Here is a 27,569-nt window from a genome sequence, read left to right as displayed (position 1 = left end):
CATTAAGTGTCCATAAGTGTCTATTGAGCATATAAGTATTGAATTAATGATTGCGGATCCCATGACTAAAGGCTTACCGGTAAAGAAAATATAAAGTCATGTGGAATATATGAGATTCATTAATTCATTTGTGCTTAGTTTCTCTTTAATTGGTCTATAGACATAAATGTTATGTTATAAAGGTTTTTGTGCGCATATATATCATTCTTATCCGTGGGAATAAAATTAAAGTTGGACCCGAATGACTTATAGAAAGTTCATTCATAAAGTACATTATCCATAAGGTACTCATTTTGGGAGGTATTGCACATCGTGATACATGGAAGGGACGACTTATCATATAAAAGCTTTACCGCCATGATTCGTGTGTGGTATTCCTTGAGTGAGTGGGAGGATTCCATGAATGGTTGGAATAAATAAAGTATTGGCCATATCATAGAATTGAACACCATAAGGAATTTATGTGTCATAAGGGCTAAGTAGGAGAATGTAAGAAACTCCATTTATAGTATGTCTCTTATGTCACATATATTATTGTAATTATAAAATATATATAATTACGGTGTTCAGTAATTTATTCCAATTAAAGTTTATTGTGTAAAATCAAAAATTTTGAATTAAATTACTGATTTAATTCTTGTGGAACAAGTATTTGATTTTATTACTGATTTTATTTTGTGGAATCAATTTGCTGTATTGGTTTGATTTTTATTCCTTGATGGGAGGAATAATTAAGGTAACAGCTCTAATTGAGGGTTCCCTGACCTACCTATAAATAAGGCCTGTGTATTCCATCAATTGGTCACTCACTGGTAGGCATAGGTCAGAAGAACCTCTCAATAATTGTTTAATTTTTAGTTTGGTTGCTGTGAAACTGTTCTTCAAGTTGTTTGGGCAAAGCAATGACTGGAGGTACATATATTAAATTATTTCCGCTGCTAATTATATTGTTAATTAGGATTTAATATATATCTTAATTTCTTACAAGAATCCCATCTCCCTACTAAATTTCACTGCCTATAAGGCTGCAGAGCTTCCACAATAGTAGGTTCAACCAAATTATTTTTTGTCTTGCTACATGTGGCTAGAATGTTGCCATCATGATCTTGTACAATAATCCCAATACCAATTCTTGCAAGTCTCTTATCCATAGCTACATCTTAATTTATGTTGGGGATTATGCCCTGACCTACATGTGGCTAGAATGTTGCCATCATGATCTCGTACAATAATCCCAATACCAATTCTTCCAAGCCTCTTATCCATAGTTACATCTTAATTTCTGTTGAGGACTATGCCCCGAATCCCAGTGACTTTATATCCATGATGACATTTAATGTTTTTAATGAATATATGTATTATTCACTAATTAAATTATTTCGAGCATATGACATATAAAATGTTTTTTATATGCTTATTACCAATAGTTCATCATGCATGTGAAATATCCTTAGTGTTAATTACCAGTTATTCCAAAAGCTTAAATTAATAGGAAGAGATAAATTTATTAACCATTACTTTAATACTCCCTCTCACATGTGAGCTTAAACTCCATTTTAATAGGTGATGCCCAACACGTGGAATATTTAAGTGAAATGGGAGTAAAATTGATGGAGTCATGGTTCGAACTCAGTACCTTTGGCTCTGATACCATATTAATTACCAGTTATCCCAAAAGCTTAAGTTAAAAATAATAGGTAAATTTAATCACTTAACCATTACTTTAATACTAAGGATAAACATTTCTAAAAAAAAAAAAAAAATAATAATAATACTAAGGATAAACATTGAATATGGCTATGGGTGTGAATAACGTGGTTATCACACAATGTTTTAGTCTATAATCCTTGTATCATTAAAGATAGAAAGTTCGCAGTTGGTAAATGGAACTATGGAAATTCTATTTTGAGTAAGATTGTTACACATTGAATCTTGGTGATCTATCTTGATCAAGCAAAGCGGCACCTTCGAATTGATGTGTAGGTGCTGAGATCTCTTACATTGAACGGACCAAGGGGTTGTCTTTTCGTAAATATAATGTCTATTAGGAAAATAAAATAACTCCTTAAAAGGCTAGTTTAGACTTTGATTCTAAAATTCAGAGAGAATTGTGAACTCAGATGTTTTATATGGATTACTTAGATGTATCAAATAGTAAGACCTATCATCGGTTGAAAGTAATCACATGAAACATTGTGGGAAAGATTTTTCCATGAGTGAATCCAAATCCTTTGTCAGTAGGCAAAGAGATAATAAATTTTTCATTAAGATAGATTTTATGGACATTATTCTCAAGACTCTGGCAAAAGCATTTTGGTTAGCATACCAAAATATATACATATAATTTTCATATTATGAGAATAACATAAAGTCAGTAACTCAAGGATAAAGAGGTAGAGAATGAAGTGGTAGTATCCTTAGCTTTAAATCTGCTATGGAATATTTCATGGAGGAATTATAAGTCAACGTTAAGTAAGTCAAATTGATTAATTGTTTAATAAAAAATATTTATTGAAATGCAATTACAATTATCTAGTGGAATTGATTGTGATCAAAATATTATCGCGTAAAAAATGTGAGGGAGACATGATTACGGAAATATTTAAGCAAATAATTATTCCCTTTAGGTCCCTCACCAAGCTGATATAAATTAACGGCTTTCTTATTTATTGGGCTAAAGTGTTTTATTTATTTAAAACATGGGCTAGAAAGTTTGTATGTGATTGCGCTTGGGATAAAACCCAAAGGCCTTAATGAGCATGGGGACGCATAAGGCGAGGGAATTTTTCCCTGGCCATGTGCATTGGACACAAGATAGAAGGCCTGAGATTAAATTCTAGGCCACATGGTCTAGGGAGAATCTCTCCCTGGCCCATGTGGCAATGGCATGGAGTCCTAGTGTTACTAGGACTAGTCTTTTGTTCCTTGTCCCGCATTGCTAAAATCTGGAACTCTACTCCTTACTAAACCCATAAATAGAGAATAGTCTAAGCTCTCAAATCCTCCAATCAAGTTCTTTTGTTAACTCACGAAGAACAAAAGTTTAAAGATTTGAAGAGTCAAGCAAGACCCCACACTCTCTTGGTTATAATCAGTCATTGGTGAAACGATCTAGAGGTCTCAATATTCTAGAGATCAACTGTGTTCTTGGAGAAGAAAAAGAAGTAAAAAGTTTTTATTCATAGCCAAGGCGTGGCCGTAGATCTTCAAGTAAGTAATCTTTGTTCTTGCTATTTGTTGAAATAGCAACTGTTCTTCATAAAAAATTTCTGGGCATGGGAATATGATTTTCCTGATGCACAAATTTTGATTTGTATACGTATTCCCAAGAATTTCTACCACTTCACATCTTGCCATCATCTCCTCTTCCACATGAAAAAAAAAAAAAAAAAATTTCAATCTCCTCACCAATGCCTTTTTGCAATTTTTTTGGACCACAACTCTACACATCCTGAGGAGATGGACAGCTCCATAGGATGTGTCTAGTTGTTTCTTCCTCCCACCCACAAAGTGGGCATTGTGCATCTTGAACAACTCTTATTCTCAATAAATTCACTTTAGTAGGTAAAAGATTTTGACAAGCTCTCCACATAAATATCTTTGCCGCATTTGGGATTTTTAACTTCCAAATGGTCTTCCAAAAGACATCATCATCTCGCTGCTTGGATCCGCCACCACCCCTCACAACCTGCATTTCCTTCTCCATATGATACGCACTTCTAACAAAAAATTCCCCATTAGTAATCCATCTCCATACTAACTAATATTTTGGTAATAATAGTATGAGTGAATTTGACATATAATGAGTGCTTCCTCATTGAAAATTTATGTAATAACATTTGGATTCCACCATTTTGTGTCCGGGTCAATAAGCTCCACCACTCATGCATCCTCTGGAAGCAACCTTTTTGGAGATTGGGCCATAAATGAAATTGGTGTTAGGAGCCATCTATCATCCCAAATTCGTATATATCTGCCATCCCCCCACTCTCCAAATAAGACCATTTTTTAGAACGTTGGAAGTTAAGAAAAAGACTTCGTCAAGCGAAATATGGTAAATTCCCCAAACTAGCCTAAAAAAAAAATCAATTTTTTGATAATATTTTGCCTTTAAAATCTCTATAGCCAAAGAATTGGGATTTTGCAATAGCCGCCAACACTAGTTGGCTAAGAGGGCTTTATTAAAAACCACCAAATTCCTAAACCCCATACCTCCTTGAGACTTCGGGTAGCCCATGCGTTCCCAAGTCATCTAGTGAATTTTAGATTTATTCTCTATATGTCCCCACTAAACATTTTGCATTATCCCGTTAATCTCCTTGTATAGAGTGATTGAAAGCTGGAATACACTCATCCTGTAGGTAGGAATAGCTTGAACTACAGCCTTCAAAAGTACCTCTTTCCTTGCTTGCGATAGAAATTTGACTTGCCACTTATTTAACTAATTCCATACCTTATCTTTGATACTCTTGAAAGCTTTTGATCGTAATTTTCCCAACAAAGTAGGTAGCCCAAGGTATTTTTCATGTGTGGGAAGCTTGGAACCCTAACATTTGAATAATTTCTTGTCGCCTCTCTATGCTTGTATTTCTGCTGAAAAAAAATAGAAGTTTTCTCCTTATTTAGCTTTTGACCTGATGCAACTTCATATTTTCCCAAGAATCTCATTAACTTCATATTTTTTGTTTAAAAAATATTTTAGTTTAGTTTTTTATTTTATTAATTTTTATTTTAGTTTTTAAGAGAATAAAGGTATTATAGGAATATAATAATAAAAAGTGGCATTTTTGGCACACTTTGGTAGTTCGGTGTACCACTTTAGCACACTTTAAACTTCATTAGACTTTTTTTTTTTTTAAAAAAAAGACTGTTAGTTGAGGAAGATTTTTTATAGGAAAAAATATAAAAAACCCCTCCAAACTGACAGCCGTTTGCGAGTTGGCTCCTCAATGTTTAAAAAGTACTAAAGTAGCCCAACAAAGTATCAAAATGTGTCAATCTGGCCACTCCGTTAGTCAGCCTCGTCAGTTTGGATGGAAAATGCATCACGTGTCATCCACGTGATTTATTTTTTTTTTTTTTTGATTTGAACTTACTAAAATTCCATTTTGGGAAAACACTCTTAAAAAGGCCCCTCAACCATCGTCGTTTGGCAGTCTAAAATAATACCCATACAATTACCAAAACGACGTCATTTTGGTAATTGACCCTAGGTCTTCACCCCTCACCCTATCCTCACACCTCACTTGTCTTCTCTACCCGTTAGTCAGTCCTCACGCCTCACCTGTAAATCTCAAACCGTAAGCGTGTAGCGTGTACATCGTGGTCCCAAACGACATTGTCCACTGAAGGTAACGCACTACCAAAATGACATCTACTGAGGTTTTGGCCACTGAAGGTAACGCGCTAAAATTGATTAGATTTTCGTATTGTTTAGGGTTTGTTGATTTCGCACGAGTAGGCTTGTCTTTGTAGGCGTTGGTGAGTTCCTCTTTCTAATTATATTTTTCTGCACTATCTATGCCCCACTAAGCTTTCATTTTACTCAAACAATAATTCCATCTTCATACACAACAAATAAAAGGAAAAAAATTACATTTTGTTTGCTTGTCTGTTTGTTATATGTATGTTTGTTTGCTTGTATACTTATCGGGGGTTTGTTTGCTTTCACGCATATTGGTGTTTGTTTGCTTCTCTGTTATATGTCTGGTATATTTTTTTTTATGTATATTTTTATACATAGTCAACCCATTTAATAATGTAGTTTTGTTGGTTTATGGTCAAATGCACATGCGCATGTGCATTTGACCGTTTAGAGAGGGAGACAAAGGCGTAGAGAATCCGAGATATTACGAGAGAGAGGGAGACAGAGGCACAGAGAATCCGAGATGCGAGAGAGGGAGAGACAGAGAGTTAATAGTGAAGAGAAGAGAGGGAGAAAGAGGCACAGTGAGAGAGTGAAGAGAGAAAGAAAGTAGAAACTGAGAAAGTCGTGCTAGGGTTAGAGGAGGTTAGTTTAGGGTTTTTTATTTTTTTTATTTTTTTTTAATGGGTCTGGTGCTAGTTGACTCGCAAAACACGAAAAATAACCGGGTTGTAAACGGGTGTCTCAATTATGACCCGAATCCATTTAGATCAAACCCAAAAACCGTTAATTTCATGTTGTGTTGGTGGGTTATGTCAAAATTGCCAGCCCTAGTGACAATAGTCCCCCCAAACTACTAACATTGTCAATGTCCCCCTCATGACGAAACTACGTTTAGTAAAATAAAAACAACAAATACTAAAACTTATAGAAAAAACCTAAAACTAAAAATAATAATAATAATAATAATTTTTTAAAAATGTTAAATTTTTATTTTTTTCGAATTTATAGGGTTAGTTTTTTATTATTGAGAAATCTAGAGGGGTATTTTTATCTTTTTGCTAGCCTTGGGTGGGACATTGCCAATGTTTTCTTAATTTAGGGGAACATTGTCACAATTGAAAGTTTGTGGAACAATATTATCAATTGGGTGGTAGTTTGAGGAGGGTATATGAATTTTCCTATGAAAAATATATAAATATTCAAAAAGATACAATATGTTTAAGAACAGGTGTGGGTGGCCTTGGGCCCAATGAAAATGGCCAGTGGTACAAATAAATGACCAGACGGCCCAGCCCATCAGAAAATTCATCCCCTTTTTTCTTGAAAACCACAGGCGTCTTGTTCCTTGTTACCCAAGAATCCTTTGTTTTGTTTTTCTTGCTTTCTCCAATTCCTATCTGAAGACTCAAGACATATTTGTTTATCTCGCTGCAAAGAAAATGAAGTCAGACAAAAGAATAAACTCTAAGGGCAGCTCAATCAATTGAGAATCATGACTCATAAAATGAAGGTCACTAGTTCGAATTTTCTTCTCCTTTAATGCGGACATGTCAAAAAGAAAAAAAATAAACCAACCCTCGGCCCAATTGGCCGGCTTGGATTGGTTGAATCACTCCCGACTAATTGAAGTGATTCCCATTTTAATTTTTTTTTCTTTAAAAAAATTATATTAATTTTAATTACACGTAAGTACCGATTAAATTATTATACGTGTTCCTCATAATTTAACATATAAAGACTATAAATCTACATAAAAAAACTTAGACGAAAGTTGTATACATGAATTTATTTGTTATTTTTGTATATCATGTAAAGTTCTCAATATATATATATATATACTTTTTTTTAGTATTTTGTATTTTTTTTTCTTACGAAACGGTGATCATCGCGGCTTTGAAAACTGAGCAAAAGGACAAAAATGACAAAACTTTTTGTCAATAAGACAAATATCCACCAAAAAAAAAAAATATATATATATTTTTAAAGTAATCGAAATTTTTTAAATTTCCACTCCTTTTCATTTTTATATTTTATTTTTAGTTCTAACTTTTTTTTTGTTGAATTTTTTTATTTTTATTTTAATTAAGTATACTTCCGTTATTAGGCTGACATTAACAATTTTTAGTAGTTTGAAGGAATATTATCGTAATTTAAAGTTTGGAGGAATATTATCAATCCGGTGATACTTTGAGAGAATATGTAGATTTTACCTAATTTAATCAATTAGTAATTTTAAAAAGAGAGCCTCTATTATCAGGTCCATCTTAATAACGCCCCTTTTGTAGTTTCCAATTACTATGTGACACATCATCAATTTAAAAAAAATGCAAAAAATAAAAGTGACAACAATCACACCAAATCAAAGAAAAAAAAAACTCGTAGTCAGCAAGACTCAGGCTGGTCGAACCCACGCCATGGGTCCGGTGAGACTCACGCGTGGGTCTGGCTGGCGGTGAATGCTTCAAATTCATCCGGCCGTGACCCGTCTCAAACTCGTTTATAATGCCTCAAAACCCATTTTTAATGCCTCAACCTGTTTCTAATGCTCAAAACTCGTTTTTAATGCCTCAAAATCTATTTCTAATGCCTTAAAACCCGTTTCTAATAATCCAAAACTTGTTTCTAATGTCTCAAAATTTGTTTCTAATGCTTCAAAATTTGTTTTTGGATTTAAAACTAGAACATAGAAGTGGAAGGTTAACTCTTTAAGAATTTTATCATCATAAAATTTAGTGTATTTTGATCTGACTTATTTTTTTACACTTTTTATGTTTTTGTTTATCTATAGATGATTGATTGGAGCTGTAAAAAGGTGTTATAAGGATTATAATGATAAAAGGTTCTCTTTTAAAAATTACCGACTCAAAAACTACTCTTCAAGCATTTCTCTATGGTTGAAAACTTGAAGATTTTTGACTTTTTGAGGGCGAGTGAGAGTGTGCGCCTGTGAAAACCAATCTGGTAGCGAGCGCAAGTAAAGATATTTTGGTCATCGACACCCTCTGCCATCCAAACAATTCGGCTCTCTTCTGACTTCTTCTTCACCCCTCAATCTTCACCAACTCTAATCTCCCTGAATCCACAACCCCATCTCTCTCTCTCTCTCTCTCTCTCTTTCTGATATGGAAGGTGCCCTCTTTCCCACCAGGCCAGTATATCCCATCCCAACAAACCGACCTACGCAACCCAACCGACCTTTGAAATTCACTTCAACAACTCTGCCACCCCCTCCCCAATCCCCATCTTCTTCCTCGTTACCTTTAGACGCTCTCCTCCAGCACCTGCTGCACCTTTCTTCACCTCCCAATGCCACCCGCAAGCTCGAACCCGTACACCCACCTGAGCGCAGTAATGCCCACTTCCCTTCCCTTCACACTTGTGTTGATTCGACCCAGCTTGACCACCAACAAGCCCGTCCCAAGAAACCCACTTTAGTTTCAGCGCAATCGTTTGAGAACAAGAAAGAAGAGTTTCAACCGGGAGATGGGTCTCTGGAGTTCTTGTCAGGAAAAGGTAAGTTGATGTTCAATTCAATTTTAGAACAGCCTTTGCCTAGTTTGAATGCATTCTTTGATTCTGTCGAGTTTGACTTGCTTGAAGTTGATTTGATCAGTCTCTTGAAAGCATTAGACCTTTCGGGGAATTGGGAAAGAGCTCTTTTGTTGTTTGAGTGGGTTGTGTTGAACATCCGCTCTGAAAATGTGAAACTAGACAATCAGGTTATCGAAGTAATGGTTAGGATTCTTGGGAGAGAGTCCCAGCATTTGACTGCATCGAAGCTGTTTGATGTAATTCCTGTTGACGAATACTCGCTCGACGTCCGAGCCTACACCACTATTCTTCATGCATATTCTCGCGCTGGCAAGTATAGAAAAGCAATCAATATGTTTGAGAAAATGAAGGAAAGTGGTATCTCCCCGACTTTGGTAACTTACAATGTCATGCTTGATGTTTTTGGGAAGATGGGTCGTTCTTGGAATAAGATTTTAGGTCTCCTGGATGAGATGAGAAGGAATGGACTGGAGTTTGATGAGTTTACTTGCAGTACCGTGATATCTGCATGTGGGAGAGAGGGTCTTTTAAATGAAGCGAAAGTGTTCTTTGCTGGATTGAAGTCACAGGGCTATGTACCTGGAACTGTTACTTATAATTCTTTGCTACAAGTGTTTGGAAAAGCAGGGATATACACAGAGGCCTTGAGCATCTTGAAAGAAATGGAGGATAATAATTGCCCACCTGACTCTGTCACTTACAATGAGCTTGTATCGGCTTATGTGCGAGCTGGATTCTATGATGAAGGGGCGGCTGTCATAGACACGATGACCCGCAAAGGAGTAATGCCAAATGCTGTTACATATACAACTGTGATAAATGCTTATGGCAGATCAGGAAATGAAAACAAGGCCTTAAGGTTGTTCAACCAGATGAAGGAGTTGGGTTGTGTTCCTAATGTATGTACATACAATGCTGTTATCGGGATGCTAGGGAAAAAATCGCTATCAGAGGAGATGATAAAGATACTCTGTGATATGAAATTAAATGGTTGTGCCCCAAACCGTATTACATGGAACACAATGCTGGCCATGTGTGGTGATAAGGGCACACACGAGTTTCTCAACCGCATCTTACGGGAAATGAAGAATTGTGGTTTTGAGCCAGATAGAGACACATTTAATACTTTGATTAGTGCATATGGCCGGTGTGGGTCTCAAATTGATGCTGCTAAGATGTCAGAGGAGATGATTAAAGCAGGATTTAGTCCTTGCGTTACAACTTATAACGCTTTTCTAAATGCTCTGGCTCGGCTAGGTGATTATATAGCTGCAGAATCTGTCATTCTAGACATGAGGAATAAGGGTTTCAGGCCGAATCAAACTTCATACTCGCTGATGCTTCACTGTTATGCAAAGGGAGGAAATGTCAAGGGGATAGAGAAGATTGAGAAAGAAATTTGTGATGGTCATATCTATCCTAGCTGGATGATTTTGAGAACCCTCATTCTTGCAAACTTCAAGTGTAGAGCAGTAATGGGAATGGAGAGGGCATTTCTGGCACTGCAGAAGCATGGATACAAACCTGATTTGGTATTGTTTAACTGTATGCTTTCCATTTTTTCCAAAAACAAAATGTATGACAGGGCCCATGAGATGCTGCGCTTGATTCGTGAGTGTGGATTACAACCTGATCTCGTAACCTACAATAGCTTGATGGACATGTATGCCAGAGGGGGAGAGTGTTGGAAAGCAGAAGAAGTACTCAAGGGACTACAAAAATCTGGTGGGAAACCAGACCTTGTATCTTATAACACTGTCATCAAAGGATTTTGCAAGCAAGGGCTAATGCAGGAGGCTATAAGAATTCTCTCAGAGATGACAGCAAGAGGGATTCGGCCATGTATTTTTACCTACAACACTTTTGTGGCAGGCTATGCTGGGCAGGAAATGTTTATAGAAGTAGATGAAGTGATTGGCTATATGATTAAGAACAACTGCAGACCGAATGAGCTAACCTACAAGATAGTGGTGGATGGTTATTGTAAAGCCAGAAAATATAAAGAAGCCATGGATTTTGTGTCAAATATTAAGGAGATGGATAATACCTTTGATGATCACTCTCTACAAACCCTTGCTTCTCGCATCAGGGAGTTTTTGGATTCATGATTTCATCACTCATATCCACTGACATCTTTTTTGTTTGTTGCTTGGGGAATACAGGTGCAGATCAGCTGTGACATAACTTACACCCACTGTCTTGAATGTAGTTTCTTTGAGTAAGTCACTTGATCATCGTTTTCTGAGAGCAATTTTGATTTAAAGATTCATTGTGGATGCACGTTCAGAATAAAGGTGATTCTTAGTCCCAATGTTCTTCTTTAATGGTTGCAATGAATTTGAAGTTGCCAGAGTAAGTTCAGAAACAAGTTAAATGGCATCGTGTGCTGAACTGAGAGGGTGAAACAGATGTATATATCTTCATTTTTGTTCAAGAACAAAACAAAGAAGAAATTATGCTCAATATCTTTACTTTGATCTGTATATATCTTAATTTTCTTCTTTAGTCAAATAGTTTTCTTAGCCAAATTGCTTGAGGTTTACGATTTTTCAAATCCAGTCAGACATTATATTATGCAAGTGATATCTTTGCTATTTTGTTTTCTTTCCTCTTAGCTTTCATTTGGCAAGTTGTTATAACTTTTTTTTTTTTATTATTATTATTAGATCTTGAATACTGTCGTAGAAAATTTCATGATTTTTCTTAAAAATTTACAAAATTCTAACAATTTTGAAATCAAATAAACTTAATAATGTAAAGTTTCAATTCAAATATTGAAATTCTTGTATTGTCACAATAAGTCTGGGGATCATCCCATTACCTTGTTCAGATTTTTTTTACATTGAAAGAACCTATTAGGAGTCCCCCATTATTAGATATTGTGAGTATGAAAAAAAAAAAAAAAAAATGAATTACAACTTCCGATGAAAAACTTTTTTCGTATTGCATTACAAATGAATTTTTAATTTTTTAATTTTTATTATTTTTTTATTTTTTCTAATTCTAGATTTATAAAAATCATTTTACTTATTGGTGTCGAAATGATATACATGTGCTATAAAGATGGTGACTATACATAGATCTTGGAGATTGCTTACTCTCAAACGGTTTGTGATGTAGTGTGATGGGTAGTAAAGACAAACAATAAATAATTTACAACTTTTTTTAAAACTTTGAGTCTATTAAGAATTCAAGGAAAACATAAAAGAAAACCCAACTTATTAGTATTTCTCATTGATAAACTATTAAACTCATCATAAACATAATTCAATTTCACCTTTTATATATGGACAAAAATTTCTTCCAGATCAGTTTAGAGGAAATATTTTCAAACCCATTTAAAATAGTACCAAGTGTCTATAAACATTTAAAAGACACATTAAATTCAATGTCCTTAATAGCAGTTTATTAACTTAGACTAAATTTAATGTGCCTTTTAAATGTGTATAGACACTTGGTACTATTTTAAATGGGTTGGAGGATATTTCTTCTGGTTTGGAGGAAATTTTTGTACTTTATATATTAGGTCTGCATATTTATAACGAATGTCAATAAGCAAACTTGGAGCAAAAGTAAACCTTAAGCCTATTATGAAAATTTCTAAAAATTACAATTAAATAAAATCCTATTTTAAAGAATGTAAATAATGAAATACAATATATTTGATTGCTGGAATAAGATCTTCATTGAATTCTCCAAAAGAGCAATCAAATCTTTCCTTCTTAAATTTTTGCCTTTATTTCGGTACAACTTTCTAAGGATTCGTTAGGGATTGTGATTTCAACAAGTGAGATTTTAAAAATTGTGTTTTTGAAATAATTACTTTTTAAAACTGCAAAGACGTTTGGTAAAATATGTTAAAAAGTATATTTTATCAAATATTTGTTATGTGAAATCGTGGTTTTAGTTTAAATTCGTATATTTTCAAATAAGTACCACTAGTCTGTTTATAGAAATCACTTTTTTTTTTTTCTTCCTATTTTAGATTAAATGTTTTTTAAATTGCAATGCTAAATGCCTTATGTTTTGTGATATCTTTTAAAAATGAAAATTATTCTTGTGAATTTGCAATCCCAAACGCATCCTAATCTTTCATTTGCAGCCCATTTTAACCCAATAAACATTGAAATTAGCAAAACCTCATGAAACATCACTTTGTAAATATTTGAATTAACTTTCCGGTGCTACTAAGGTTGCTCCAATTCTGAAACTAGAGATATAACATTTTTAGTAAAGCTTGCCAGGTGTAAATTCCACCCTACATCAATTTGTTTATATATATATATATATATATATATATATATATATTTGTTTGTCTCCTTATTTTCGAATTTCCATATAATGATGCAGACGTAATCCGGGAAAAGAATTATAAAATCAAAAGTGGATTTATTTTATTTTATTTGTTTTCTTTCTTGATTGTTAAATTTCCTTAGTATTTTATCTGTTGTGCATTTCTAACCATTGAATAATAATATTTGAAGATTTAATCATAAATCAATTTTTATATTTTATTTTAAAAATTATAGGTGCCCCCTAAATAAATATCCTCATCTCTAATAGAACTTATGAAAGGAAGGCAATAAAATGTATCAGGCAATTGAAAAGAAAATCGACACCAGATGAAGGCTTCACAAGCAAATATCATGGCAGCAAGCAAATGCCTCCTCTGGGATTAATATCAAAAGAAAAAGAGAAATTATAATATCCCAGCGAAAAAAGAAAAAAATTGATCGGGCCAAAAGATTGTGCTTGGTGTTTGCTTCTTCTCGAGATAAATATTGTATTGAGTGGGATGAAATGTTTTCAGTCGGTAAAGCTGAAGAAATTAAGCTTCAATTACACATAAAAGACTCGAGCAAAGAGACATACTATAAACAAGCACCTTTTTTTCCTTTTTTGTTTCAATTAACAGAACCTAAAGCAACACATGGGCAGAACAAGTAAGAAACTAAACCTACATATATAAACCCTACCTTGTCTGTCAAATACTACTAACCTAACAGGGAAGAATAAAGACTTACACTATAAATTGCAGGGCAAATCTCACACAAACCTCACAAAAACAGAAAAAAAGTCTCGAAGTCACTCGTCGAAACTCAATTAAAAGTTTATCCCGAGCCAGAACAAGGAACAACCCCCATACAATATAATTGCATCATGAGCAGCCACACCCCAAGTACAAGTCCTGACTAGAATAACATTTTGTCAAGAGAGATTAGTGACAGAAGCAACATTCTCCACTCTCTCACTGATTCCTGGAATGATCTCACCTCTTGCATTTGAAGGCTCCTAGAGACGACCCCCCCTTCTTGGCTACAGCTTTTTATTCTATATCCTCTAAATCAGATAGCAGAACTTGCCAGTGATAGCTCATGGATCTCGCTTAGCATCCACTCCTCTCCAGTTTGACCGCCAAGAACAATAGCCCTTGTTCCCCCAACCACACAAGTACTATGACCCCAAGCAAATCTCGGGGGTCGCCCGGGCACATTTAATATCCTCCAAGTAGGCTTCTCATCTGTTGGGTCCAAGATATATAGCTGTGAGGCTGAGTGAAGACCGGCTACAGACCCACCAAAGATCAGGATTCGCCCACCTGGGAGGCTCACAGCCACATGATCAAGTCTGGGTGGAGGAGCTATGCCCCCTGGATTTCCAGCACCAGGCATTCCACTCCCAGTTACACATCTCCAACATGGCTCCTCCTCACTTAAATCCATAGTGAAAACATCGCTGGAACGAAAACGAAGGGGCCCACTCTTGGCCAGACCCCCAAACATCAATATTTTCCGGCCACCATACACAGATAGTGTGTGACCTAAACGAGAAGGTGGGGTCCAGGTTACTGGTATCTCTCTCCAGACAGGTTTCTCCATTGAGAGATCAAGCAGAAAAGTGTCGCTGAGGAGTACTCCAGAATCTGCGCAGCCACCAGAAACAATCAACTTGGTCCCATCTAGGGTGCAGGAGCTGTGCCATGATCTTGGAAGCGGAGGGGCCAATCCAGATATTTCACGCCATGTTGGAGGCTTGGCATCCAAATCCAGCACAAAGACATCATTGAGCAAACCTTGCGTTCCACAGCCCCCAAATACCACCAAATGAGATCCATTTACACAAGAAAGCGTATGACCCCAACGACCAGGAGGAGGGGAGCTCACTTGAACATGTTGCCATTCTGGTTTACTGGAATTTAGATCCAATACAAAGGTGTCATTCATGGGTTGCATGTTGACTCCTTCCCCACCAAAAAGGACAACCCGATTCCCGACTGCACAAGCACTGAAATTGCAGCGTGAAGGTTCAACAGCACCTCCAACAGTTACTTTGCTCCATGCAGCTGCTTCAAGAGTGGTCAACTCCCTTGCCAGCCGACCCCACCCTAGTCTCTTTGCACCTGGTACAGTCTCTAAAACACGAGTTGTTTCACTACCCCACGCATTTTGGCAGACCATTCTCCAAAGGTCCTCATTCTTCGTCAGCTCATACAGTCGCCTACATACGGAGCCAACTGATGCAATGTCTCTAGGCGCTAAACGTGAAAGTATCTTGAGAGACAGCACCTCATCACTCAATTGCAATATCCCACAAATACCGCGACAAACATTTCGGTCCCCCAAGGTGACAGGGCGAATAGTCGAAATCCCAGAACGAAACTGATCAGAAAATTTGATAGATTCCTTGATCAACGAACCAGGAACCGGACCCAGATCAATATTTGCTTCAGTAAAGAACTGTATTCCAATAATGTGACTTATTGTTTCATCATCTCCATATATAGGTGTCAGCCGTAACCTGTTCATCATTGGAGTTCCATCTTTCCTAAAGTTCAACAACTCGCCTTGGAATTCAATTCCTTCCTCAAGACATCTTCTAATATCTGCTACTACCGTGGAGTCCACTAATGGATGTCTTCTTTTTGCAAATGGGCCTCTACATTGCAAGAAACGGCTGTAACAAATTCACAAATATCAGTACAAAAAAATAATTCTTAGCAAAGCATCCAGTCAATTGATGAATAAAGAATTCCAAAAACCTTTACATTAGTTAATAAGCCAAGAGGGAGAAAGAGAACTAGTATTCCCGTAAGCTAAACCCCAGAATGGCACACAATAAGGAACAGAGAAAAGTATGCAAAGACCACAGCCAAGGCATCTGGATGTCATAAGATAAAACCACAAATATTGGTGCATAACAACTAGCATGTCCATAATGACTGTCTTATTCATTTATCAATTAACTTACTTTAGTCTTGTTTGTCCTTTACTCCTATTTTTTTTTATCATTTATTATAAACCTGAACTCAGACACGGGGAATACAGCTCATAGCATCCTCTAGCTCATTCATCCTCGGAACCATAACTTTAACAGTTAGGCAAAGGTGTTTTTTTTTTAGAGAAAAGGCAAAGCCATCATACAAGAAAAGAATATAAGAGATACAACCACCCTAAAATTGCAAAAATCTAAGAAGTTAACAAGATCTAACAGATTCAGAGAGGGAAGATTAGGAACATATATTACAGCCCAGTCGAAGAGAGATCTCGAAAAGACAGCTCTTTGAGATCTCTCTTGGACGGTCTTTTTGAGCTCTCTCTTGGACTGGGCTGTAATATATCTTCTTAATCTCCAGTGCTGCATCAATGCAAATCTAAATTTCATAGAAACAACATACTTAAGAAAATATTAAATAAAACAAATAGAAAAATCAAGTTGTGCTAAAAAATTGCCTCCAAATCGCAACATAGTTATCATAAAAGAAAAAAGAAGATGATGTAGTTAAAATTGGAATCTAAACAAGGGAACACTTTGTCCCCCTCATAAGCACCCCAGCTCCTAACTCACTCCCTAAATGCCAGAATGTAGCACTACATCTTTTGGAAGCACCAAGCACTTAAGCATTAATCAATGAAATTAAGCTCCATATATAAGCTGGATCCTTGCTTAATTAGTATATATGTAATTTATAACTAACGTTTCTTGAACTTATGGATGAAGATTAATGCTATAAGAATAATTAACAACGAAAGGGAGAAAAGATGAAAAATAAAATGTAAACGCATATTAGAACTAGACTTTAGGAATCTATCAATTAGGCTCTATACATACACATACATTAATACACACACAGAAATATATACATATGTATGTGCATATGTTAAATGTATATCGTGCAGGCAGCCTTATCCCTGGTGGTAAATGGATAAGTTACTTCAATCAATCTGACATTACAGAGCACATTGTGCATTTCTATTATAGATTGTTTACCAAACAGTATAATTGGCGGCCCAAGTTGGAAGGCCTTGCTTTTGATTCCACTTTGATGAGGAGAAGGCCACTTGGTTAGAGCATCCGTTTGAGGAGAGTGATGTTTTGAAGGTGGTGAAAGGTATAAACAGAAATAAGATGTCGGGCCCTAATGGCTTTACCACGACCTTCTTCCAAGCTTGTTGAGATGTGATGAAAGAAGATTTCATGAGGGTTTTCCAAAAGTTTCATCCAAGCAAGTTTGAAAAAGCCTCAATGCCACTTTCATTACTCTCATTCTGAAGAAACTCGGGTCTGTTGATGTTAAAGATTTCGACCCATTAGTCTAGTGAGTGGAGTCTACAAGATTATTGTTGAAGTCCTTGCCAATAGGTTATAAAGGGTTGTAGAAAAGATTATTTCAAAGCCCCAAAATGTGTTTGTCAAAGGTAGGTAAATCCTAGATTCCATTCTTATGGCAAATGAATGCCTGGATAGTCGGATCAAGTTTGGTGAGCTAGGTGTGCTTTGCAAATTAGATATTGAAAAGACCTACGATCCTATTAACTGCAAGTTCTTATTATACTTACCGAGGAGGTGTGGATTTGGGAGAAACGACATAATTGGATAGCACATTGTATTTCTTCCCTGCGCTTTTCTGCTTTGGTGAATTCAGTAGCTATTGCTGTTTGAGACATAGTGATCTTTTGTTCTCCTTGCTATTTGTAATTGTTATAGAGGCTGTGAGTAAATACTATCTGTTGCTGTAGATGGAGGCCTTGTTCCAAGCATTTCTGTGACATCTAGGAACGTTGGTGCGCTTCATATTTCCCATCATCTTTTCGCAAATGACGCCTTGCTCTTTTACAAGGCAAACCCAAAACATCTACGTTATCTATGTGCCTTATTCTTATACTTTGAAGCTGTTTCTGGTTTGAATATTAACCAGTATAAGTCAGAATTTGTTCCTGTAAATAATGCCATCAATGTTGATGGTCTAGCCAGTATTTTGGGAGCTCTCTTTAAGACCAAATCTATTTGGAATGGTGTTATTGATAAGATTGAGCGTCATTTAGCTGGGTGGAAGATGTACTTGTCCAAGGCTGGAAGGATCACCTTAATAAAGTGCACCCTGTTCAATTTGACTTAGTATTTCATGTCTTTTTTCCTCCCTTTTTGGTGGTACTGCCAATCACATAGATAAGTAACATCGGGATTTCTTATGGGGTGGGCTGGTTGTTGAGTTCAAATTTCACTTGGTAAGCTGGTCTAAGGTTTGCTTTCCAATTGATAAATGGTTGAGGGTCCAAAATTTGCTTCTGTTCAATCGTGCTCTCCTGGGAAAGTTGTTTTGTTGTTTTGCGCATGAGTGAGGCCTTGTGAAGAGTCGTAATGGATGCCAAATCTAGATGATCTTTTAATGAGGTTCATGGGTTGTATGGGTGGGTGCGCAGAAAAATATTAGGAGAGGTTTGAGGAAGTATTTTAGTCGTATCAAATTTGAGGTAGGAGATAGTTCCAAAATTAGAACTTGGCATGACAAGTGATAAGGGAATCAAGCCCTTACGCATATTTTGTCGGATTTGTATAGTATTTGTTGAGTAAAAGATGCTTCCATGGCAGATTACTTAGTCATCCATTGACTCCCATTAGTAGAATGTAAAATTGCTGCTCATGATTGGGAGGTGCATGTCTTTGCTTCGTTTTTTAACTTGTATTTCCTTAGATCGAGGCAGGGAGGCGAAGACAAGCTTTGTTGGGACTCTTCCAAGAGAGGGATGTTTGCCATTAGGTCTTTCTATAACGTTTTTGTATCACATGATAGCACCCCTTTCCTTGGAAAAGTATTTGGCAGAATAAGGCCCAGCGTTCTTTGCTTGGATAGCCACCCTAGGAAAGTTTCTCACCATAGATAACCATGTTATTGTGGTTAACCAGTGTTGTCCGTGTAAGTGGAGTGGGGAGTCTGTGGATTATCTTCTTCTCCAATGTGAGATCGCCAGTGCCTTGTGGAGTGATAGTTTCAACTGTGTTAGGGTAGTTTGGATCATGCCTAAAAGAGTAGCAAACCTTCTTGCTTGTTGGAGAGGGTTGGGAGGCAGACTTTAGGGCACACCAGTGTGGAAGATGGTTTCATTCTACCGTTTGTAGTGTCTATGGAAGGAAAGAAATGATAGAACTTTTAAAGATTGTGAGAGGACATTGGCAGAACTTAAGTCTTCCTTTTTCAAAACTCTCTACCAATGAACAGCTGCCTTAGAGCTTAATTTGCTTAGTTTTTATGACTTTCCTGATTTGTTCTCTCTTTCTAGCTATGTCTTTTTCCTATATACTCCAAGTGTACTTGAGCAGCGCTTTTGAGCTTTTAATGATATTTCGTTTGCTTATATATATATATATATATAAAAGTATATTGAAAAATGAAGTACCTTTTCTTATTTACAACCCTTACAATAATTTGAGCATAAGAATTCCAGAACCTTAGCCCGGAATAGCATGTGTAATTTCAGCATGTCAACATATTAGATACAAAAACAAGAAGCTTCAACAAATAAATGCCATGTTGCCCAAGCATCACCTCTAAGAACCACATAATTGTTTGTCTCAATGTCGTTCATGATCTAAAATAATTCATAGCTTTGGTTGAATACATGGCAATTACTAGAAAGTCATGCAATGAGGGCAACATAACTTGGTGGTGATTAAAATCGATCCACATGACTTAAGATTGACATTGAGTAAGATAAAAATCTTCTATATACTTAACACATGCTGACAAACTATTGCAGTCTGCTGGGTGCTTTCACATGTGGTACCATGTACTTTAAAGCAAATGAAGAAAACCATTAATGACAAACAAAAGCAACTACACAAATAAATGGATGGTGTGTGCTTTCACATGTGGTACCATGTACTTTAAAGCAAATGAAGAAAACCATTAATGACAAACAAAAGCAACTACACAAATAAATGGATGGTGTAAATAATAGCATGGTATGTTGGTAATGGCATGCTAGTGGTGGAGAGACTATATCCTACAGAAAAAAAGAAAAAAGGGGAAATAATTTCTTGTCTTGAATTTCAAATTTCAACAATTTGCTTCTTAGATTTTACCCGTATTTCAAATTGGTCTTTCCATCAACTTGATGCCCAAATAATTAATAGCTCATCTGCAGTTTGGACAATTTACCAAGTCACGCCTGCCAACATAACGTCACATCATGTCTATCTGCCACATCATCCACAAAGAAAGGGAAAACTAGGAGGGTGGGGGTGGTTGGCCACCACTTTCTTTTTTTGATAAATAGATTGGCCACCACTTTCTAGGTTGTAGCTGCACCACTGCCCACTTAAGGGGGCGGCTGGACCACCTCCACCCATCTAGTTTTTCTTTTTTGGTGGAGGACATGGCATGTATGTGGTAAACACGCAGGATGTGGCATCATGTTTTGGCGGTGTTCCGTGGTAAATTGTCCTCGTAGTAGATGAGCTGTTAATTATTTGGATGATAGGTTGATCGAATGACCAATTTGGAACACAAGTAAAACCTAAGCTAATTGTCGAAATTAGAAACGCGAGAACTAAATTGAAATTGCGAGAAAACCTACGAACTCATTTTTATTTTTCCCAAAAATTTATTACAACCACCACTAGTAATTCATGGAAATACTAATCCCATGGACTGCATGGGCATGCAAAACATCAGATAATGTATTTGTATATCCTAACTTTGACAATAATCTTGTAAACCAAATGTGCTCCAAGCATCTCGATAAGTGAAGTATGAAACTATTTAACAATTGCAAAACGTAATAATGAAATTGATTGAAATTGGTATCCATCACATAGTATATCAATCACAACATTGAAATATGGCAATATAATTAATGACTAGATGGTACACCAAACAAGGACTAATACCACACATACAACACAATTTTGGAATTTGAAAACATGCACTCAAGCTCACAGATGAACCTATTAATTAGAAACTACTCCTTTCAAGGTTCCATGTAAGAAAGGATAGTTCACCGTCAACAAATCCATCTCCAACACCACCAATATCGACACTGGTACAAGATCGAGAGACCTCATCCTTTTCATCCATGAATCTTGCGGAGTGTCTCACCAGGGTGCACTGATGAGGCAAGCCAAGATTGTCTTTCCATAATAATTGAGGGAGGATCTCACAGTTTAGCTTAAATGCATGCCGCATTATTTTGATTACCAACGCATCCCCAAGGTACAGAGAAGAAATATTAGTTTGAGGACACTAGATCAATTCTGATGGATGGCCAAGCTGCTAATCGCACCTTCATTTTTTTTGCATTGACTCAATTTATGATATATAATACTATTGGAGTGAAACAAGAGATCTAAAGAATAACAGAGGCTAGACTCTATTAGTAACAAGTAAATTCTTTGTATGTAAAAAGTCATGAAATTTTTTATTTTTGGAGGGATAAAATAAAATCGCAAGACATGTAGACCTGTTTTTCTTGTCAGCTTCTTACCTAAGGCTACCTTCACGTGACTTCCTTGAACTCGTTCACAGTAGTTCTATCTATAGAAAAGATCATGAAAGAGGCGATCAGAATGGTACTCGAATCCATTTACGATCCCAAGTTTCCAGACACATCGCAGTTCCACTTGGGTCAAGGCTGCTGCTCAGCCCTAAGATGGATCAAAGAAGAGTGGGGAACCTCTCGCTGGTTTTGCTCAGCTAATTCCAACCCTTCTTTCAAGCGCCTATCCTAGGACAAGATGCAAAAGAAAAGAAAAAAAAAAAAAAAAAGGCTCAAAAATAATGTATGCTTTAATTTGCAAGCAAGAGTAAGGGTTCAAGGAGCATGATAATTGAACCTTGAGGACAAGGTTAACATCGAAAGGGGGATGAGTGTTAGAAGTCCAAGACAAACCATGCAACCAAAGAAGCTCAGTCATAGGAGGATCCTTATTTGATGAAGGAGTTGTGCCAAAGGAGTCCACTTAGAGTGCAACAACTATCATTTGGATTCCATAGATATTTGAAATAGAATTATTGTTTGGATTATGATTGAATTTGAGTGTAATTGCTTTGCCTATTTAAGAGAGTTAATTAATAGAAGGTCCTCAAAAAGGAATTTAATCAATTAACCTGTGGTCTCTCCTACCCAAAAGGAGTTCTCTATGATTTTCTATTGATTGCTACCTTTGAGCCTATAAAAATAACATGTCCTAACTCTCCAAGTACTAATTTATGCTTCATACAAGACTATCCCAAATTCTCAATATTATCTCTTACAAATCCATAATGATTCTTAAACTATCCAGGTATCAGCAAATAATGCATCATTTCAACACAATCTTCTCTCTAACACTGGGATTGTTTTTTATTCATCAAAAAGCATTCTTATCCCCGTTCTCAAAACCAACAAGTCCACCACGAACTTACAGTCCACCAAATGGAGGCTCAGTTCAATTACAGCTGGGTTTAGCTGTGGCTGGAGTAGGGAATATAAAGGAATGTGTATGTTTACACGGGCATATAAAAGCCCATTTGTCTTCAATCCATGGTTGAGTCGAAGGTCATCAAAAATATGGTTGCTATTGTACAAAAAATGAATATGATGGGATTAGAAAGGCAATTGGACTGAGTCCCCATTCTGTTCTCAAAAAGGAGGAAAAAAAATTGAAATCTCCAAAAATCCTTCCAGGAACAAACAAAAGCGCTAGGGTTAAACGCAAAAACAATCCCAATACCAACACCAAATCAGCGCGAATTTCAAAGGCGAAAAACATGAAAAAGAAAAAGAAGGGAGGCGGAGAACAGACCAGTTGCGACCGAGAACCTCCTCGGCGCGGTAGCCGGTGAGCAACTCGAAGACGGTGTTGACATAGATGATGGGGTGGTCGGGCTCGAGCGCGTCCGTGACCACGAACCCGCACGGCGCTGTCTGGAGCAGGTTCCCGACGGGAAAGGGGAGCGGGCCCCCATCGTTGAGAGAGAATCCCTCGTCCTCGTCACCGCTCAGATCCGAATTGCTGCTGTCCCACTCCATTTCTTCAACCCATTAATGGAATTATCCTCCGACGAACAAGCCCTAATGATAATTTTGGATGAGCCCCAATCGGAGAGGAAGAATCTTTTTGTGGCGGTGCGCGCGCCTGTGGAAACGAAGCAGGGGGAATAAACGAATGGTGGGCAGCGTTTGGCAATTTAGCTAAGAAGGTGTTTGTTTCGTTTTTATGAGGGGAGCACCGCCTCTATTATTATTATTATCATTATTATTCATCGTGTGCTGAAGAAAAAATCTGGGAAGAAAAAAAAAAATCTGGGGAGATGACGGGTCGGGTCGGACTTCGTTTTTTGTTTGGTTAAGCGGCTACTTTAACGTTCTGGTAGCCGGTAAGGCCGCATCAACTGGCTACCGGCAACTCCCAGTGAACCATTCATGTGCTATGAGCGTGGAATCATTTAATAAGTTTTGGGGTTTAATATTTTTTGACCCTATACTTTGTAATTTTACAAAATGATCCTGTCTAAAAATTTGATGATGCACCGCCACGTGTTCATGCCACCACGTAAGATCAATAAAACACCATCATTTGTTCATTTTTGCTACCTCAGCATAATAGCGTATTACTTAAAAAATAGAGAAAAAGATGGTCATTAGGGGAATTATGGGGATGGGATTTGTTGGAAATGATGCTCTAAAAAATCCAATTTGTTGATATATTATAATTTTATTTTATTATTTGATATGTGTGCTTTGGGCATAATGTTAATTGTTTGATGAATATAGTCCATGGTTGAGTTGAGCCAAAACTCAATGAGTAACACTCAACCATTTTAGAAAATCAATATTGAGTTGAAAATAATTTTTCATTGTAAAACATTTTTTCTGAAAATATAGGGCTTTTTGCTAACTCTTTCCATTTTTTTTTCCTTTTTACGAAAAAAAAAGAAGAAGTCAAAACCTTATTAAACAACTTTCTTCACAAAAAACTCAACTCATTTCACTTTTATGCCACATCAAAACATTTTCTAAAAAAAGTTAAAAAACCTCTTTAAAAGGGTTATCAACACCACCATATTCTTCGGCTTTGAAAAGTCATTTGCAAATCTTATAAAAGTATACATATGCATATAAATAAAAACCATTTTTGTTAGATTTTTAGTAGCATCTAGACTAAGATTTTTATGTGTTTTGAGTTTAGATATACGCCTTTTTGGAAAAAGAACTCCATTATAGCATTTTCATACTACATATGCTTATTTGACCAAGTGCGGAGATGAGTGAATAATAGATCCATGCTTCCTCAAGGACATCATCGTATGAGTCCCATTAGTCATTTTATGGCTCTACTTGTTGCCCTTATTGGCCTTTGATTATGTGTCATAAGACAAAGGTTTTGATGTCTACTACACTAGTGTGTTTTCTATGACTATGATCGATGCAATCTAAAGCAGCATAGATGGCAAAGTGTTTGACCAAAGTTGAATAACATGAGGACAAATGGAAGATTATTTGATGGTACATTCTTGAGTGTATTCAATGTAGATACGTTATGGCACTCCATGGTAATAGTGACATAAACGTAAATACATCATAGTAATTATGGGAAGGTCAAGCATTGATCTAAGTTTTTTGAACTTGAAAGGGATTAGAAATGCTTGATCATATATATTTGAATGAGTATAGGTATAATGAGACATATTTTTAGGGATGTTGTCATGCTGGTCTTTTTGGTAAACATTTGGTATTGTGTTCTCACCCTTAATGCAAGTGTGCTTGGTGGTCGCATAACCTATTTGCAAGTATGAATATGATGAAAAATATATTGAGAGATGCATGCCTAGTCATGTCCATTACGTACGAGTGTGAGATGTTGAATGAAGGGGCGCCCACATAGGTCCTCCACATGTTTTTAGTAAAATATATGCGTTACAACTTACAAACTAGGCATTACACGCTTGACTTGTAGATTTAAAATTGATAGACATAATGCATGTCAGTTACGCCTGACAAGCTATAATTCCTCAAACATTAATTTGGATTAAGTTCACCCTAATTATAACACAAGAATGCTAGGAGATTGGTTCTTAGTTTGTAAAGTGTGAAATCTTGGACTCTGTTACACATAAAAATCGTATCAAACTCAATGAGTCCAAGGCCCCCGTAGTGGGAGGTAAAGGCTCAAAATGATATTACAAGCCCAGCTCAGTGCCAGAGACCTAAGTCCATCATCATCACTATTCACTGACGGCCCAGGAGAGCTTACTCCCACCATGTCTGCAGCAATCATCAAGCCCACAATTTTAGGGTCAAACACATACGGTAATTGAGGGAGCAACATGCATTAATCACATCAAACAGTTACACACACCCTCAAATACTCATTGATTACAAGAACAGTTACAAATCGTTCTTGGATCGACAGTCATAATAGCAACCATTATGCACCATTCTCGGGGTCAAGCATTCTCGGATCAATATCTATTGTTATGATAGTTACGTGCCACTCTCAGAATTCACATTTACTACGATATTGATTCCACATTAACCATAATGGTCAGGGAGCAACAATATTAACTCCATCATCCATTACCCGAATCCCAAATCCTCCACTTGGTCATCATCATCACATCAATAGAGCCTACCTATAAAAGACATGGATAACAAGAAGACAAGTACATGACTCATTCCCACAAAACACTATAGAGAACTCAGAAAGAAGCTAACTTTAGCATTCGATGAGGATTCACCGGAACATTCCTGGCGTGTTCTCTTGACCCTATTTTTGTCTTACAGATTGAAGAAGGAGCGACATCCAAAGTTATGATCTCACCCCTTGGTTCCACCATACCAGAAACTGTACCAACAGTTTGGCGTTGTTTGTGGGAACGACTTTTATCATTCTTACGAACTCAAAAATCCGTGATTATGGTGAACACAAGGTCCAGAAGTCAAGCTCGCCACAAGGAGTTAGCAATTCAGATCAATCAACGACCGCCGCCAGCTTCCCAGATTGGAGGAGATAGGGTGCACATCGCAGCTTTAGAAGCTCAAATGGCGCTCTTGGTTCAACAGAATGAGGAGTTGTGCCGTCATTTCCAGGCACAATCTCAATCTGAAGTCAATTGGAATGAGCATTGGGAAGAGCAAGAAAATCATAGCCATCACTCTGATGGCCACAGTCATTAAGGGGAAAGCTGCCATCACCAGCATGGAGATGATCCTCAAGACAATAATCGGAAGGAAAATTCACAAAGAGTGGTGGAGTTTTAAAAAGGTCAACCATTGACTGGCCATTAGGATCAATCGGCGGTTAATCCACAGAGTGAGGTCAACAAAGCCTTGGTGGAATTAGCCATGAGATGCGTTGCTATGGAGTGGAAGGAAAAGCACAAAGCCATTGTAGCCAGTAAGCTCTTTGTGGGGATGGAAATGCCATTCACCAAATAGGTGACTGACCATCAACTCCCCAATAAATTCAAAGTGCCCCAGATTCCGAGCTACAGCGGAGTTGGGGACCCAATCGAGCATTTGGAGAATTACAGGATGCCCCTAGCACTCCACGCAATGCCCGAAGAGATAGCATGCAAGGACTTCCCCATGACCCTCTCGAGGAATGCTAGAGAATGGTTTTGGGGCTTAATGCCCAATTCCATAAGCACCTTTGAAGATCTTGCACGGATCTTTTTGACACAATTCTTAAGGTCTCGAGAAAGGAAGAAGCCTTCTGGGTATCTCTTGACACTCTATCAGCGAGAAGGAGAAAGCCTGAAAGAGTTTATGATCCGGTTCAATCTGGAGAAATTGAAGGTGGAAGATCCTATTGAGGGCGTGATATTTTTCGCCATCTACCAAGGTATCTCTCCCGAGGAGCAGGTAATGAGAAAACAAGCACATAGACAACCCAACAACCTCCAAGACCTACTAGACAAGGTAGAGGAGTTCATCAATGAAGAAGAAACTTTGAAGGCGATGAGATCAGCTCGGAAGTTACCTAAGAAGTTCGAAGATAAGAAGAAGAAGGATCACTGAAGGATGGATGAGCCAAAGCCTTTTAAGAAAAGGTTCAATGACTATGACTGCACTCCACTCAATGCCAACATTTCTGAGGTCATTATGGAAATAAAAAAAGACCCAGAATACGAAAGACCTCCAAGAATGGTGGGAGCTCCGCTGTCTCAACACCAGGATCGATATTACGAATTCCACGAGGCAAACGGTCATCACACAGAGGGCTATATAGTGTTGAGAGTCCTTATCGAGAAGTTCATTAAGAATGGCAAGCTAGTTTGTTTTCTAGGGGATCAAAGAGGAATGGTCGCCAATAGAGAGAACTATGTTCGAGAAGTGAATTACTGAAACCCACGAAACCACTGATAGTAGGAACGGTATAGAAGTAGAAG

The 27,569-nt window shown here is 37.0% G+C and overlaps 2 protein-coding genes across 2 annotated transcripts; one reads left to right on the top strand and one right to left on the bottom strand.

Moving 5' to 3' along the window:
* The first annotated feature begins 8,365 nt into the window (after positions 1 to 8,365).
* On the top strand, positions 8,366 to 11,399 carry LOC132190440 (pentatricopeptide repeat-containing protein At2g18940, chloroplastic). Its single transcript, XM_059605430.1, has one exon. It carries the CDS (start codon positions 8,491 to 8,493, stop codon positions 11,026 to 11,028), a length of 2,538 nt encoding a protein of 845 aa, XP_059461413.1. The 5' UTR covers positions 8,366 to 8,490; the 3' UTR covers positions 11,029 to 11,399.
* A 2,375-nt stretch (positions 11,400 to 13,774) lies between these two features.
* LOC132189245 (adagio protein 1) lies at positions 13,775 to 23,405 on the bottom strand. Its single transcript, XM_059603890.1, has 2 exons — positions 22,982 to 23,405; positions 13,775 to 15,874 (listed from the first exon to the last, which is right to left on the bottom strand). The coding sequence occupies exons 1-2, from the start codon at positions 23,206 to 23,208 to the stop codon at positions 14,266 to 14,268; spliced, it is 1,836 nt and encodes a 611-aa protein (XP_059459873.1). The 5' UTR covers positions 23,209 to 23,405; the 3' UTR covers positions 13,775 to 14,265.
* Positions 23,406 to 27,569: the final 4,164 nt, after the last annotated feature.

Source organism: Corylus avellana, chromosome ca8, assembly GCF_901000735.1.
Source record: "Corylus avellana chromosome ca8, CavTom2PMs-1.0".
NCBI lineage: Eukaryota > Viridiplantae > Streptophyta > Magnoliopsida > Fagales > Betulaceae > Corylus > Corylus avellana.
The sequence above is the reverse complement of the archived record's forward strand: the minus strand, read 5'-3'. Positions and strand labels throughout refer to the sequence as shown.